Raw genomic sequence first — 17,614 nt, forward strand, 5'->3', positions numbered from 1 at the left:
TGGCAGCAGCCACACAGTCGGAGTAAACACGACATATGCGCCAGATGCAGCCGTCACACACCATAGCCTGTGTTACGACCTCAGTTGTATATCCAGGGGAAAAGAGACAACAATTAATTAACCCGGTGTTAAAGATTGTTCTTTGATATGCTTTTATGAATTAATAAAAATTAACCTTGAGCGTTTTATTCCACGTGATTTGGAATTTTGTACTCACAGTGGTCATGGATGAGACTTGTCTTATCACCCCATATCCAACCCCACTGCTGAATTTTCCAAAGGAAATGCATCATCCAGCCAGGCAATGATAGTGTTTATAGAGAATAGAGATAGAGAACTTTGTTCTTGGAAGAAAATGCTTCATGTTCCATCACACTATTAACCAGTTACAAATTAGTATTGCAACTTACTGCGCTGGCTCCCAGCCTAGTAACCTTAATAATTTAAATAATAATGCTGTCCAAGCCTTTCAAAGTGCTGTTTTATCAATTTTTAGGCCACAAAGTCCCAATACTGGACAGAAGGCCTTAAGAAACAGATTAAAGACAAGGTCAGTGACTGACTAGATTTACGATGCAATCATGTTCAATGATGACTGAGGCCTTACATCTGCACTGTACCAGGAACAATCCAGAAATGCCAGAAAACCCTAACTTTTTGTAATGTGTTGGTTCAACAAAGACACTTATGTCTATAATAAATAATATAGTTTTGACTCTGTTGCACAAAATGACCACCCTGCACATGATGTGATTGTTCAAGCTCTTCATGGTCAGGCCCCTTCATATCTTAAAGAGCTCATAGTACCCTATTACCCCTCTAGAACACTATGTTCTCTGAATGCAGGGCTACTTGTGGTTCCTATAGTCTCTAAAAGTAGAACAGGAGCCAGAGCCTTCAGTTACCAAGCTCCTCTCCTGTGGAACCAGCTTCCAGTTTTGGTTCGGGAGGCAGACACCCTCTCCACATTCAAGAGTAGGCTTAAGACATTCCTCTTTGATAAAGCTTATAGTTAGGGCTGGATCAGGTGAGTCCTGAACCATCCCTTAGTTATGCTGCTATAGGCCTAGACTATCGGGGGATTTCCCATGGTGCACTGAGCTCCTCCCTTCCTCTCTCTTTATGCACTCATTCATGTCCCATTAATGCATGTTACTAACTCCACTTCTTCCCCAGAGTTCTTGTGCTTTCTCGTCTCGCAGGTTCTCATGGATCCTGGTGGAGCCTCCTGCCATGGTCCTGCTTGACTGCCATTGCCAATACTGTTGTTGCTGTGCACCTGTCTGTCTGTCTGTCTCTCGCTCTCTCTGCCTCTCCCTCTCGCTCTCTCTCTCTCTGCCTCTCTCTCTCTCTCTCTCTCTCTCTCTCTCTCTCTCTCTCTCTCTCTCTCTCTCTCACCCCAACTGGTCGAGACAGACGACCACCCACCTAGAGCCGGAGGATCTGTCCTAGGTTTCTGCCTTTTAACAGGCAGTTTTTCCTTGCCCTTGTCGCCAAGGTCTTGCTCATGGTGGTACTGTTGGGTCTCTGTAATTAATGTTAAAGAGTTCAGTCTAGACCTGCTCTATTTGAAAAGTGTCCTGAGATAACTTCTGTTATGAATTGGCGCTATACAAATAAAATTGAATTGAATTGAATTGAATTGAATTGAATTGGGTTACTGATTAGTATGACTCTGTTTTTATCTGCTGTTTTACTACTCTGCTGTCAGTGCATGAGTCAGGTCATATAGCAGAGACACTAGTGATTTATTGAAATGCTTTATTGATCATTAATATAAAAGCTGCCTCTCAAACCAGTGATGCCCCATTATTGTACCTCCTTTGAAACATTTGACCAACATCTTTGTTAGAAAATTATATTAAAAGGGTACAAAACAGTGCTGCACAGTGTCAGATTTATTTAAAAAACCCTTAAATGCTTGATTTTCCAATCCATCGCTAAATTCATGGCAAAGTTTTTGTACGGCATGTTTTTGGTTAGTTACAATTTAGTGAGAAACATGGCCTAGTGCTTCACTCAGGGTCTTTGTCATTCTTTGCGATAGCATTGAAAATGCTTGCATTGAAAATAAGAACATTGAGAGAGTTTATAGAACTTGCTTTTACCTTTTACTTTGCTTTTTTTTTTAACATATAGTATAATTATTTTAGGAATTATGCATGACTTTTTAAATTAACCTAATAAAAAAGGGTTAGGTTTAGGGTTCACATACCTCTTGCAGTTCTTTCAAGTACACCTGGGGGTGTCTGTACACCCACTGAAGAAACCCACATTAGAGTTCTGGAACTGTTCAGCATGTCTTGGATGCCGTTTTCCCCCCATGTGTTAAAATATATTTTATATTTACATTGACAAATTTTGTGTGTCTCAAATCTGGATAGGCGGTTTTCAGTTCAGTATTCCCCTCAAGTTTCATAAGATAAAAAACATGGTATCTTGAGATCCATCTGATAAAATAGCTGCAATTATGATACTGTACAGACGTCATATACTGTACTAATGCTGACATGCATTTAACAACAATAAAAATATGCATATAATAAAAATCATCATTAGTCAGGACCATCAGCTTTAAATGAAAACATGAACAGGGAGCACTTGTGCCATTTGAGCCAGCTGTAGTTTAGATAAGCCCTTATGAGGCAAGAACTGCTTCTGCAGCAGCACTGATAAGACAAGATCTTTTCTCCTCTCGTAAATGAACTGACTTCAGGGACTTTGGTGGCGGTTCACTGTGAAACTGTTCTGAAAAAACACAAAACCACATCGAATAGACTACACTGTCACACACACCATACGCAAATGTGAGTTATATAACTCTATTATCAATACAAGCATTAATGATTTATTTGTACACCAATGTGTTATCACAGCAGTATTTACTAATAACAAGGATTCTTAATGGTTAAGTTTAATGTTCTTCAGCTTATGACTACCAAAGAGAGATAAAGTAATTTAGATGTTCCAAACCTCACACTTCAGCATATTTATGTACAATGGATTTATGTGGGCTGAACATTTAAGGAGAGCCAGATATCATTGTTCAAATTATCTACATGTCCTTGGACTGTGCAGTTTCCATTACAAGAAGAGCTGGTAGTGGGAAACGCGCTTATTCACTTTCTTTTAATAAAGAGAGATGAGAGGATCAATCTCAATCTAATATCTGTGAGTAATTTACAAAGATAGAGGCATAAGGTGGTCAGCTGAGCGTAATTTAAAGACAGGAAGTTAGAGTAAACAGCTACTCAGGCGTTGTCCAATGTGAAATAAATCACACCTCTAAAGCTCACTAATTAATACTTTGCATCTTGTTTGTAATTGATCTAGCAACCTGTGCTATAGCAACAGAAGCAGGCTAAAGGCAAACCGCTGGTACTGTATATCATCTCTTTAAATTATAAATGTGCATTTTCATAATTTTCCCAAAGATGCTAATTTAGCTGGGCCTATCTGACAATTGGAAGTATTATAAATACGCATCGGACTCAGTGTTCAAGGTTTCTGTATGTAAACGGCCAGATGAATCTGTAGTTTTATACAGGTCTCACTGATATATGGACCATATGGTTCAGTTGCAGTCTTGCAATACACATAAACAACTGCATCAGCTCTTTGTGTGCAGAACCTTGGATCAGCTGAAACAAGTTAATGTGAGGCCACATTGTTCTTGTTCAGTACAAGGACACCGTTGAGCTGTGTTTCCATGGTAACAACCAAAGACACCTGATAACATATTACGAAAACACAGAAACGTAGCTTTGTTCACAATAACACATTAGAAATACATATATTTATTTTCTGTTTTTGCCTTTCCAGTAAAATCTCACTTTTAAATTGTTTGAATGGTTGCATATTGTCTCCTGCAGGGATCAGCTGAGTCAAAGTCATATCATGGCATAAACTGAATCCCATATCTCTTACAGATATATGTTGTCTCTATACCATATACAATAGCTTATCATCATCTGTCAGCTCAGGTCTGATGTAACTTATCTTATCCCTCTATGTACCTGCAATCTAGCAAACATACATACATATTTCCTTTCATGATACGTGATGAGGACTGATACCCTCCACAGAGGTGGTATGTATATAAGGAGCTCATACAACTCATACACATTGGTTCTTTCTAAGATCCCAAGGTAAGCTTGCACTGGAAATTTAGCAGGTTCGCTTCTTTTCCTCTCCTGTGTTTCCAGGAGCTACGTCAGTGTAGTCTGTCCAGATTTAGCTCCAAATTAGTGTGATTTGTTGTTGAAATCCAAAAAGACAAATGTATATACATTGTTTCTTGTAAGTTTGGAAAAATACTGCAGTTTAGGGAGATGTGAAAGTTAAACATTCACCTCGTCCAAACATGGTTATACTGGCTGGGCTGGGACCATTGTACAAGTTTAATTTATGTTATTACTACTATTATAAGTTGTGAAATGAATGAATGAAATCTGTATGGTTTAACTTTGATTGATAAAGAAAAAAAAGCTCTAAAGATGCCAGAGAAACTAAGATCGTTCAAAAGATATTGTTGAAGCACCAGGTCAAAGGTGGAGTTAGTCGTTCTTGAGAAATGTAATTGATAATTGAGACTCATTCAAAGCTTTGGCGTTAGTTTTAGACAATCTAGGAATGAGATTCAACAATCAACTATATTTTTCCACAATGACTGACCCCACCTTTAAAACTGTTTAATAGTAGTTATAGTCAAGTTATACCTTATAATAATAATAATTCCAATGAATATCATTTTATATCATTTTTGTTTTTGTTTTTTCCATTCCAAATTTGTTCATTCATTGTAGAAGAAAAGAAGTTGAAGTTGGTGTGAACTTTGAAATCAGGATGACCAAGTTCACTATTCTAGCAGGTAAGCAGTCATCAGGCCTCAGTGCTTTACATCACCGAGATGTCTTGATAACTTGATACATTAGGCCCTGTGTATTCATTGTGCCATACGTTTCTGCAATGTAAAGCTTTCATCTGTAATTTTGACCTCTCTTTAGGCTGGTGCCTGCTGATGTGCCAGCTGGGTGAGTTACACTTAAAAAACCTTTAGAAATTTGGCATGGTCATACAACCACTCTTTGAAGTGTGCATAGTGTCTGACAATAATAGATATTACAAAGAATACTGACCACAGATTTGCTTCCACTGACCTTCAGCAACTGCCTCCAAGATGGCGTGCTACTTCACCAACTGGTCCCAGTACAGACCTGGGACTGGGAAATACATGCCCCAAAATGTGGATCCCTTCCTCTGCACCCATCTGATTTATGCTTTCTCCATCATCAACAACAAAAATGAGCTGGTTACCTATGAATGGAATGACGAGACCTTGTACAAGACCTTCAATGGCCTGAAGAGCAAGTAAGAACTTGTCCTTCAATGGTATGAAATACTATATCTGTGTGTATATGACCATAATTGATATGTGAAGTTTGAAAATCCCAGTTGCACAAACTGTCTGTGTTCTGCACTATGCTTATCAAATTAACCATCTGTTTTAACCTTAGGAACCCCAGTCTGAAGACCTTACTGGCTGTTGGTGGATGGAACTTTGGCTCTGCTCAGTAAGTACTTTTCAGTTAGAAAACTGTGCAAATATGGAATGAAAGTTTAGTTTACAGAAAGAAAGAAAAGGATGATATGGCAAAAATTTAAACAAAGGTAGAAGCATGACATATGTCAAACTTTTCCAAAAGGTTCTCCATCGTGGTGTCCTCTTCAGCCAACCGTCAGACATTCATCCAGTCTTCTATCAAATTCCTGAGGACTCATGGCTTTGATGGTCTGGATCTGGACTGGGAGTACCCTGGATCTCGTGGAAGTCCACCACAGGACAAGAAGAGATTCAGTCTGCTCTGTAAGGTGGGCCATGAACTCTTAATCCATAGGGAACAGGTACACTGATTAGCCATAACCATGTGAGCACTGACAGGTGAAGTGAATAACACTGATTATCTGGTTATCATGGCTTCTGTCAGTGGGTGGTATATCAGGCAGCAAGTGAACATTTTGTCTTCAAAGTTGATGTTAGAAGCAGGAAAAATGGGCAGCGTGAGGATTTGAGCGACTTTGACAATATATATTGTATTATGTTTTAGAATATTTATTAAAGACAAGGGCCAAATTGTGATGGCTAGACAACTGGATCAGAGCATCTCCAAAACTGCAGCTCTTGTGGGGTATCAAAAGTGGTCCATGGAAGGAAAAGCAGTGAACCGGAGAAAGGCTCATTGATGCAAGTGGGGAGTGAAGGCTGGCCCGTGTGGTCTGATCCAGCAGACAAGCTACTGTGGCAGTTTGTTTTGTATGGGGCTGCATAACATTATTATGACCACCAGGGTGCCCAGGTGGTCATAATAATGTGCTGATCGGTATATATTGTATTATGTTTTAGAATATTTATCAATGTTCTTCATTTTCAGGAACTTGTTGAAGCATACGCAGCTGAGGCCAAGGCCACCGGAAGGCCTCAGCTCATGCTGACTGCTGCAGTGTCTGCTGGAAAGGGAACCATTGATGCTGGATATGAGATTGCTGAGATTGCCAAGTACTGAAGATTTTTTAGGAAATACTAGTATTTTAAATCAGACTTTGTTTTTGATGAAAGGTTGGCTCAGTAACTTGTTTTACTCAGTATTCTAAATGCATTTTCAGGCACCTGGACTTCATCAATGTGATGACCTATGACTTCCACGGAGCTTGGGAGCGATTCACTGGACATAACAGCCCACTGTACCGTGGCTCACACGACAGCGGTGACCTCATCTACTTCAACACTGTAAGAGATGTAGTGGTGCTATAGAGCATTAAACACTGATGGATGAAATTATCATTTACAGGTCAATTTACTACTTATGGGAAATACTACTCAGCTACAACTACAATTTAGTCTTCTGTGACTTTAGAGAAGCTTTGTCAAAAATAACCCAGATGATGCCATAGTAAAGTCATTTTACAGATCGCCTGTATTAGCATCTGTTCAGACCACATTAAACATTTGGAGTATTTCGACCAAAAATAAATTGGTTCAAAACCTGAAAAGTTCCCAGCTGGAACAAACTATAGCAGGTTTTACTTGGGAACCAAAGCGTGTCATATTCTACCGGTCGTTTTGCATTGTGTAACACTCTGTCAATGATGCATCCTTAATTCTGATGGTTCCACTTAAAATTAGTGGAAATGCTGGCTGGGTCACAAGATAGAACCAAGTTTCCAAGAGTTTTGAATGGAACCGGTTCAAGAACCAGAGCTAATTTGGTGGAAAAATACTATGATAGGCCATTTCCACCAACAGGCAGCTAATTTCGAACCATTTGGAGCATTTCAACAAAAAAATAAATTGGTTCAGAACCTGAAAAGTTGGTTCCCTAATGGATATATGGCTGTTTTTTTCTTGGGAACCAAAGTGTATATGTCATATACTACAGGTTGTTGTGCATTGTCCAACATCCTCTGTTGATGATACATCCTTAATTATGATGGTTCTGCATAAAACTGGTGGAAACCCAGTCTGGTTTACTAGATAGAACCATGGTTCCAAGAGTCTTGAAAGGAACCGGTTCAAGAACCAGAGCTAATTTGGTGGAAAAACTGTTTTTCTTTATGCATGCTACTGATTCAGTTCAAAATATGTCTGCTTTTAGCAGGCAGTGAAATGTAGCAATACAAGTGGTTGCATTATGGGAAATGTAGGTTCCAGCTTTTTGGGGGGCTTGATGTATATAAAAGGGACTAATAGTCAAGATATCTCAGTATGCTTCAACTCTCACAAGTCTCCTAACTTCATGGAAGTGCAATACCAAATCTCCAAACTACTTTTTTGATTCCCAACAAGCACTATCAGTTCCTACTGTGTGCATAAAGAAATCTAGGCATTGTGTCTATATACTTTATCTTTCCATTTCTATTTCAGGACTTTGCCATGAAGTACTGGAGAGACAAGGGCACCCCAGTGGAGAAGCTGAACATGGGTTTTGCTGCTTATGGTCGTACCTTCCGCCTGACGTCATCAAACACTGGTGCTGGAGCCCCAGCTAGCGGAGCTGCATCGGCTGGTCCCTACACACGTGAAGCTGGCTTCTGGTCTTACTATGAAGTAAAGTCTGAACAAAATGAAATGCATACTAAATGGACAACAGAACAATCCAATGACATTTCTATAATCTGGTCTTTCAGATCTGCACCTTCCTGAAGGGCACCACCATTCAGTGGATTGATGACCAGAAAGTTCCCTATGCCACCAAAAACAGTGAGTGGGTGGGATTTGACACCAGGGAGAGCTATGAGATCAAGGTAAGTGGAACACTGATACACAAGGATTACAGATTGAGGGATGGTCTGTAGAAATTCAAGAGGTAGGATTTAATCTTCTTTACTTTGTGGTTGACTCATCTTTTCCTTCAATACACAGGTCCAGTACATGAATGACATGAAGTATGGTGGTGCCTTTGTGTGGGCCTTGGATCTGGATGACTTCAAAGGAGAGTTCTGTGGAGAAGGAAGCCATCCTCTGCTGTCCCATCTGCGCAAACTCATCAATGGCGGTAAGTCTTGCTTCTAATCATTTTTATGAGCCAATATATTCCCAGCTTGTCAAAACACAATTAATGAAGCTAGTAGGTGCAACGTTAAGTTCTTGGCAGGTTTTTGTGAAGCAGTATGGTGCTAGTGCTTTTGTTTTAGTGTTTTCTTTCTGTTTCCACCTTTTACAGGTGTGCCCCCAGTCCCATCGACCTCAACTGCAGTACCAGCAACTACCGCAACCACCAAACCTGTTGCTACCACTACTGCACCAGCCTTCACAACCACCAAACCTGCTGCTACCACTACTGCACCAGCCTTCACAACCACCAAACCCAGTGGCACCACCAATGCTCCGTCCACCAAGACCACTATCCCTGTCCCAGGACGGGGCTTCTGCAAAGACAAGGTCGACGGCATCTACGCCAACCCAGATGACAACACCAGCTTCTATGTATGTGCAGGCGGACGAACCTACCCGAGGGTGTGTGGAGCTGGCACTGTCTTCAACGACAGCTGCAAGTGCTGCGTGTGGCCCTAAGTGTTAACAAGTCGGGGACTGTCACTGGCTGACATCTCAGTACAGACTTTGCAAGCTAATGCCTCTTGGAAAATACCTGTTTTATGCTTTTTGACTATAAAAAGCTGTAACATTAGAGAAAGCTTGTAAATTAGAAGTGAAAAGTAAAACATCTAAATATGTATGTTCAATCACAATAAAAGTTATGACAAATCGAACATTTGTTTGACAAATAATTAAAAGCAAAATTGTATTCTTACCTCACCAAACACATTTCTATATGTTGCTTAAGAAAAATAGATGATTGATATTCTAAATGCAATTTGTGGGGGTTCAAACTGGAGACCCAGGACACCCTGTCCAGGTTTGGAAATGCAACCACTGTGGCAAAGTTGACTCCACATCATCTGGTGATTGCATGATGTGATGAAAAGTGTTGAAGACCTAAATAGGCATAGAGTCTACCAAGTGGGATGATCTCCATTTTGTAGTGTCTTTACAAGCCAACTGAGGATGCAACTGAGATGGTCCACCACAGAATCACGCCCCGTTTGGGTGAAGGCCCTCTAATTGTATGTATATGCTTTTGCAGGAGCGTGTGTAGTAGTTGTGTGCTTTCTCTTGGTTTGTGTAATCAATATCGCACAAACCCACACTTTTTGGCTCCAATCAGCTGTTTTTTCTGGTAACAACATGCCACCATGTTTCTGTATAATATGACGACAGCAAATTGTGTACCCTGGCAAGATTTTCGGCTAATTTTCGAGTTGTTCTTCAGATTATTTCCACACCACATTAAAGCAGGCTAATACTATCACTGTTTGACGTGGCATAGATTAGATAGGCTCCAAAACTGGAAAATACATTCACCATGAAATAGTCTGTGCAGAATTGTAGACTAAGGATATAGCATGGCCCTTTTGTATCAGTCACGGTGGGAATTGTTTGTGTTTGTTTCTAGCAATGCTTTTATTTCTGCCTGAAGACCTTTGTATTTATATTCTGGCAAGTGATAGGGTTGCACCAACACCTCATTATCTGTGTGACACCGCATGATGTTTGTGCCAAAGAGATAGAGGCAGGATATCACTTGCCTGCCAGAATGTGATCATGTGATCATCATATTCTGCATTCCCCTTCACCATATCATACATGCCCTTCGGGACTTTCTACCCAACTTGGAACTAGAAATTGGGAGCAACAAAAACACCTTCAGATCATTGCTATTATGGCTGTGTAAAGATTTTTGCTTCCAAACACAACTTTGCCACTTTATTAATTGTTTTCAACCAATAATCCATTAAGTTTTAAGCTTCTTTTAAAGGTAATGCAAAGGCAGTATTAATTTGATTTAACATTAATATTCACCATACAAAGGCTGCTACGATAGTTTTCTATGGAAATAAGCACAGCATGAACACATACCCATACAGAAAACCCATTTTGTTTCCGGGCATTGCAATTAGTCAAGCTCCTCCATCAAAGGCTTTGGTCAGTTCATTGTAACTTTTTTGTTAGGTAAGGTTGGGAGGATTTGGAAACTGCAGGCAGTGGTTACTGTAGGTGAATGGACAGATGGAGATGCATACAATAATTGCTTACAACACCTGCACAGTCAGAGGGTAGCAAACACATACCCTCAAATTGGTAAATGCAATTTTATACAACAGCTGGTGTTGTTGCAGCTGCATGGCAATATTGCACTTCAGGGTGATGCAGCTGCACTCTGCCTTCTTGTGTGCTGAGTTTCTGCATCTGATAGGAAGAGATAGTCAATTTGTTGGCGTGAGATAGTTCTCTGGTTCAGAAGACCATTTAAAATTTAGAAAATTACACAGTGATATTGTTATAGTATCCCTGTTTATATGCTGTGTCCAAAAGTTGAATAATTATGATATAGAATATTATTATTATTATTATTATTATTATTATTATGATCAGAGTCCTTTTGTGTCACTTGGCTTTTGCTTCCTCCCATATCGTTTATTGAAACACTCAATAGATGAGCTGGGCTCAAACTTAACCAATCACTTTATATGTTGAAGATATAATCTGTAAGCTTACTGTTATAACCTTAGATGGTTAATAATGCATGCACACTTTGAACGGTTAACAGACTTTACTTAACGTCTGCAACAGCACTCATACACAGGTAGAATCACTCAGGTAACAGCACATGTCAACAGGGCAGGGTACACCTCTCAACGTCCCTGGGGGTACCTGGGATAATTAATAAAGGTTCCAGGGTGCACTACCCTTAAACACAGCGACAGTTTCAGTCTGTGACACCAAATTAAAAGGCCTAAAAATGCTAGAACTATATTATATATATTATGTAATATTACATATGTATTTGAGTTGTGTACTTACATTATCCCAACGATTTCTAACAATGTTCAAACTCAGAGAAATCTGTGATTTTTAGGGTGGAACTGCTTTATTCAATTATTTTTACCAATTTTAATCAATTTGTTTTGGAGAGGAGGAGACCTCTGTGGATAACTGGACTCCTGGTAGAAACCTCCTGAATGATGAACACTAAAGGAATCCTTACTGGGAGAAGCTGACTGCAATGACGGTAATCACAATATCTTAAAGTGAGGATTAGTTTGCTTTTATATTTTTAGTATTTCCTATTGTAATGAATCTCACATGTGCAGGTTAATCCGAAAAGTAGCCACTTCATTAGCTGTTGGTTTTACACATTTCATACCTGAAAGAGTGTTCTTGTACACACATACAAAAGTAATGTATACATTCACTGTTCCTCACTAAAAATGCATTGTGTGTATGTATTCTTCTTTGCTGTTTCTGTTGGCACATGCAGCACAGTATATCTTGGCATGTTACCACCCCCTGTTTATTAGTGGAATAGTGTGACGTTTAATATACAATATGGGAATCCTCTCATAGAAAACATGGTCCTGGACTTTGAGTGCTGGGTTTAACTCAAGGTCAGACAAAGCGTGGTCAGGGGCAGTTTATCACTATTGGTTCTTGTAACTTTATTTGGCAGGTTGTCATAACATTATAATAACAATTTAATTTCATAACCTTGTAGACTAGGGTCATTTGTGACTAAATCAAACCACCCTGTGTTGTCCCAAAATGCCCCAGCCCACTCCACTCATATCTCCCAAGTTAGTTGAGGATTATTGTGGAGCAGAAAAACAGGCTGCCAGCAGTGGAACATCTTGATGGTCAATGGTCACAGGCGGCGTGTTCACACAGGATAGAGATAACGTAATCAAGGCTGTTAATCCTTATCAATTTATTTACCTATTTATTTCATAATGCATCTCCGTTTATGTACATCTGTTTGGATTATTATGAAGTCAGTCAAAACATATTAGGTGTCATATTGTGAATATTTTCTTCAGTTTTACTTAATCTCTCTTGTTCAGTTGCAGTTTATCACTACCTCCTGCTATAAGACTATAAATACGTGAACTTTACACTGGCTGTACATTTTTTAATTTTTTAGTGAAATAAAACTTTGAAATGACGTTATTAAATATAATAATAAATAAAATATACATTTATACAAAGTTCTTATTTTGTTATTGATTAATTTAGGTGACAATCTATTAACGTATTACTTTATTTGCACAGCCTTTGTTCAATACAATTAACATTCCTGGTGACATAGAAAATGCATTTCATGTAAACACAAAATCCCTAGTTTGATTGCTGTCAAGAACCATTATGGATGCCTTTTCTCTCTCTCTTCCAATGTTTCCTGAGTGCATCACTATCAATGATGGCAAAATAGCAAAAATATTAAAAAGTTGCTAATTTTTACACATTTCTTTTTCATTTAAAATTGATAAAACAGAACAAACGAATGTTAGAATACCCCTCACCTTCCAAGCGTGTAGGAGAAGCATGTAGGAGATGGCTGCAAAACTCACAAAAAATGCTAAAGGTTCTATCTATTTGGTTTGTCTGTTCTGGGTTACTCTAGGAACATGGCGGTCCAACGTGGTAGACTGGCCTATAGAAGAAGACCCGCTCCCTCTAAACATAAAATCAGCTCATTCTAAGGTAACGAAAACACAACAATTATACACTAATTAAAATATATCTATGAATATTTTATTTTATTTCTGCCAATAGAGCCTCCTAAATCTTGCAAACTGGACCTTTAAATCAGTTTCATGTTTAATTGTATGATTAATCACTTATTCAAAAAATAATGACAACCATGTAGTGATGTATTGGTTTTATTAGCTAAATAAACAATAAACTTGTTTCAGTTCAGTAAAAAGTGACCATGACAACAGTAACAATGAGATGCATATCCAAACAAAGGCAAAATATCAGGACTATGACCCACTGTATTCTATGGTCCTTTGGCTGATTAATGATATGATAATGTGTGATATGTCCACTGACGTAAATTACAACTGATCCATGTGCTGTGTGCATGCTGTGAACAGAGTACTGCACCGACTATATGATTGTCTACATGTAGGACTTTGCAGGGTCTTATCGAAACATGTTCTAATAATCATTACATTTATTGCCCCAGTTTATCAAAGACTGCTACCCCTCCTACTTTTTCTGTGCACACTAAACTGTATAAAAGGCCAAGATGCTGTCGTTTAGGTCTTACATTCATTCCCAAGGTGAGTTTACACAGGATAACAACTCTTCTAAGTAATCTTGAGAATGGTAGTTTTATGTTTTTGTTTCATTCATGAGCCCTTGTTCACTTTTTGTCTTATAGTTGTGAGAAGTGGATTTAAGATGACCAGGCTCACAATTCTAGCAGGTATTTATCTTTTATTACTCTTTTATATTTTTTTATATTTTAGAATGTGTGCTTTTATTTCTCTAAACCTTTTCTTTCTATATTCCTTAGGCTTATGTCTGGTGATATGCCAGCTGGGTAAGTCATAGTGCATTCTGCGATCTACTAGCATTTGATTTGGATTTTTGCCTTTTGGAAAATAACAGGAACCAACAATTCTTTAATGTTTCTTTACTCCAACACAGGATCTGCCACCCAGATGGCGTGTTACTTCACTAACTGGTCCCAGTACAGACCTGGTGAGGGGAAGTACCTGCCACAAGATGTGGACCCCTTCCTGTGCACCACCCTGATCTATGCCTTCTCCATCCTCAACAGTAACAATGAGCTGGTGACCTACGAGTGGAATGATGACGTCCTCTACAAGTCTTTCAATGCCCTGAAGACCAAGTAAGTGGCCAGAGTTGAGATACCCTTATAACAGTAGAGGTCAAAGGTCAGGCTAAGCTCCAGAAGCTCTGGAGCCAGTAGAAGTTGAGTTCCTTGCATAAGGATCCTTCAGCAAGGTAATGCTTTATGAACTAGAGATCTTGCTAAAATAAGTTGTTGTCTTCGGTGAAATTTTAATGCATTACTTGAGCTAACCCATACATTGTTCTAGTAACCTGCTACAATGTATGTAGCAAGCAATTACAAGCTTGAACAAAGTGTGTTAAAATGTTATATAGTCTACTCTCTTTGCTTTTTCCAGGAATCCCCATCTGAAGACTCTGCTTGCTGTTGGTGGATGGAATTTTGGCTCAAGACAGTGAGTAACATTTTCAACCATAAACACAATGTATTACATACCTATACAGAAATACAGAGGGCTTGTAGTTATGTTATCAAAGTTACATTCACTACATTCTTGAGACATCCTAAAAGTCCTAACTGTGACAAAATGCAGGCTAAATATGGTAGTTTTTGTTTTTTGGTAGCTAGCCAACTGGCCAGCAGGCAATTTTAACTGATGTTATCTTTACAGTACTTTCACTTTCTTTGCTGTTTAGAACAAATCAACAACACATAGCCAAAGAGATGTCACGAATAAATGACAAAATATCCAATAAAAACCATCAACCATCACCAATATTAATCGTGAATGACTTTAAAACTATGGTCACTGGTTTCCCCAAATCAAAGGGCGAATAAAAGCCTACTTTGGTAAGAGGGTTTTTTTTCGATTATAACGTTGATAACAGAGCTCAATTTTCCCTGCAGGTTCTCCATCATGGTGTCCACTCCAGCCAACCGTCAGACATTCATCCAGTCTTCTATCAAATTCCTGAGAACTCATGGATTTGATGGTCTGGATCTGGACTGGGAGTACCCTGGTGCTCGTGGAAGCCCTCCAGAGGACAAACAGAGGTTCACTCTGCTCTGCAGGGTGGGTACAGATGTCTCTAGTCTCTAGTTTCTAGCTGCAATTCACAGCTAATGTTCTGTGATTTACACAATGTTTACTTTCTTACTTGCACATTGGTGTGTATTTGCAGGAGCTTGTTGCTGCCTATGCAGCTGAGGCCAAGTCCACTGGCAATAATCAACTCATGCTGACTGCTGCAGTGGCTGCTGGAAAGGGAACCATCGATAGTGGATATGAGATTGCTGAGATTGCCAAGTGAGTGGACGGCATTTCTACCTCTTAAAAAGGGGGAAAACTGGGAGTTCTGCAGAGGTTTTTTAACTGTTTGTGTTTCTCCAGGGAACTGGACTTCATCAATGTGATGACCTATGACTTTCATGGAACTTGGGAGCAGTTCACTGGACACAACAGCCCACTGTTCCGTGGATCTGAGGACTTTGGTGACCTCATCTACTTTAACACTGTGAGTAGACATTGGGGACTGAAGGAAACTGAACTTGAGGGGTTCCTTTTTAAAAAGTTTTGATTCACGTCTTCCATCAACTTTTGTAGGACTACGCCATGAAGTACTGGAGAGACAACGGCACCCCAGTGGAGAAGCTGCACGTGGGATTCGCTTCTTATGGTCGTACCTTCCGTCTGACATCATCAAACACTGGTGTTGGAGCCCCAGCTAGCGGTGCTGCATCAGCCGGACCATACACACGTGAAGCTGGCTTCTGGTCCTACTATGAGGTGCAGTTTAAATAAGGGTGATGTAAACCCACTATTATATGATGTACAGATGTATATATGAATTTTATTGGCATTTAAAGGCATGTGTGAAAACAATTTGAAATAGTAAAGCTATGTACAAACCTTATGATATTGTCTATGGTCTAGATCTGCGGCTTTTTGAAAGGCACCACCATTCATTGGATTGAGGACCAGAAAGTTCCCTATGCCTTCAAGAATAATGAGTGGGTGGGATTCGACAACCGGGAGAGCTATGAGACGAAGGTAAGTGGCACATCTGCTCTGTATTTGATCACAGTCACAGCATGTCCAAAGTATTTCAGAATCAGACATACTTTAATAATCCCGTGGGATTTACAACCATTTCTATCTATTTTTGCCCCAATAGGTGCGCTACATGCAGGAGCAAAAGTTCGGTGGTGCCTTTGTGTGGGCCCTCGATTTGGATGACTTTGCTGGACGATTCTGTGGAGAGGGCAGTCACCCTTTGCTGTCTCATCTCCGCAAACTGCTTAATATTGGTAAGTCCATGGCATTTATATGCAGATGTTTTCCTTTAAAGTTAGTGGGCTATGGTAAAGACAGATAGTAATGCTGGTGGTCTGGTGAGTGATAATTATCACCCCTAGTTCTCTTTTACTCCGTCAGTGCTAACTGGCTATCATATAAAACATTTCTGTGAGTTTAATTTTATATTCTAATCATTTAAATGTACTACAAGGAGTTTTCAACCATCAAGGCCAACGGTGAGAAGACTCACCTTTTCTATTATTCTTAATGCCTGCCACTGGTTCAGATTGTGTTGGATTCCCATGAACCAGCTGAAAACAGGAACTGCTAGAATCACGACAAAATTAAAGTTTCTTTTAGGTCTGATTAAAATCTGCATCAGGTATATTTCTTCATACTACGAGCTACTATAGCCATTTACCCTATAAAAAATTACCAACATGCATGTTCAAAATGGTATTTTGCTCATAGTGTGTTGAGAATGTTATAATCAGCCTCACCCTCTTAGTAATAAAGTGATGTACAGTGTTTTCTGGATAAATCATAGTCAAGTTATAGACAAGCATTAATGGACATTTATTTATCTGCTTCACACCCCTCCTTCTCCTTCTACCATTCAGAGCTCCCTCCACTGCCCCCTACCACCACACCCAAACCTGGTGCTAGCACCACCTCGCCTCCAACCACCACCACCACCGCCACCACCCACGCCCCAGGATCTGGCTTCTGCAACGGCAAACCTGACGGCCTGTACCCCCACCAAGATGACAGGGCCAGCTTCTACATGTGCGCTGGCGGCATCACCCACGTGAGGCAATGCGGTAGTGGATCTGTCTTTGATGACAGCTGCAAGTGCTGCGTTTGGCCCTAGAGCCATGAGTTGAGACAATGTGTGTTATGATGCAAATGTCATCTATTAAACAGACTGTTAAAGTTCTCTTGTATCCACTGTGTATACGTTCATTTATCTAAATGAATCTATCATTACTGTTGTATCGATACAATGTATTCTCATGTTTAAAATGTAACATAGATTGTAGATAACAACATTTAAGTACTTTGGTAGAAATTGTTGAGTACTGGCTTGTCATTTCAATATACTTCAATTTACTTCTTTTTCCATACTTTGTTCCATAAACCTATACACTTCTACAAACTTTAA

The 17,614-nt window shown here is 39.5% G+C and overlaps 3 protein-coding genes across 3 annotated transcripts in view; 2 read left to right on the forward strand and 1 right to left on the reverse strand.

Moving 5' to 3' along the window:
• Positions 1–767: 767 nt before the first annotated feature.
• The window catches only part of LOC127371863 (fibronectin type III domain-containing protein 11-like), a 145,904-nt gene continuing 129,057 nt past the window's right edge, over positions 768–17,614 (reverse strand). Inside the window, exon 3 of the transcript XR_007886465.1 lies at positions 768–1,428. The gene's annotated coding sequence lies outside the window, so the exon portion shown is untranslated. The remainder of the gene's footprint in view (positions 1,429–17,614) is intronic.
• On the forward strand, positions 4,785–9,267 carry LOC127371839 (acidic mammalian chitinase-like). The gene is made up of 11 exons (XM_051415004.1): positions 4,785–4,870; positions 5,007–5,033; positions 5,166–5,370; positions 5,517–5,573; positions 5,706–5,871; positions 6,432–6,556; positions 6,664–6,787; positions 7,922–8,104; positions 8,185–8,301; positions 8,420–8,552; positions 8,721–9,267. The coding sequence occupies exons 1-11, from the start codon at positions 4,846–4,848 to the stop codon at positions 9,068–9,070; spliced, it is 1,512 nt and encodes a 503-aa protein (XP_051270964.1). The 5' UTR covers positions 4,785–4,845; the 3' UTR covers positions 9,071–9,267.
• LOC127371840 (acidic mammalian chitinase-like) lies at positions 13,734–17,389 on the forward strand. The gene is made up of 11 exons (XM_051415005.1): positions 13,734–13,823; positions 13,914–13,940; positions 14,048–14,252; positions 14,554–14,610; positions 15,063–15,228; positions 15,338–15,462; positions 15,547–15,670; positions 15,760–15,942; positions 16,090–16,206; positions 16,331–16,463; positions 17,073–17,389. The coding sequence occupies exons 1-11, from the start codon at positions 13,799–13,801 to the stop codon at positions 17,321–17,323; spliced, it is 1,413 nt and encodes a 470-aa protein (XP_051270965.1). The 5' UTR covers positions 13,734–13,798; the 3' UTR covers positions 17,324–17,389.

The sequence above is a fragment of the Dicentrarchus labrax genome, unplaced genomic scaffold (assembly GCF_905237075.1).
Source record: "Dicentrarchus labrax unplaced genomic scaffold, dlabrax2021, whole genome shotgun sequence".
Lineage (NCBI taxonomy): Eukaryota > Metazoa > Chordata > Actinopteri > Moronidae > Dicentrarchus > Dicentrarchus labrax.

Bases quoted from the DNA above. Each gene is read 5' to 3' on its own strand.
- LOC127371839 (XM_051415004.1), top strand. From the start codon at position 4,846: ATGACCAAGTTCACTATTCTAGCAG. The intron at 4,871-5,006 runs GTAAGCAGTCAT...ACCTCTCTTTAG, and splicing joins CAAGTTCACTATTCTAGCAG to GCTGGTGCCTGCTGATGTGC. The intron at 8,302-8,419 runs GTAAGTGGAACA...TTCAATACACAG, and splicing joins GGGAGAGCTATGAGATCAAG to GTCCAGTACATGAATGACAT.
- LOC127371840 (XM_051415005.1), top strand. From the start codon at position 13,799: ATGACCAGGCTCACAATTCTAGCAG. The intron at 15,463-15,546 runs GTGAGTGGACGG...GTGTTTCTCCAG, and splicing joins GAGATTGCTGAGATTGCCAA to GGAACTGGACTTCATCAATG. The intron at 15,671-15,759 runs GTGAGTAGACAT...CAACTTTTGTAG, and splicing joins ACCTCATCTACTTTAACACT to GACTACGCCATGAAGTACTG.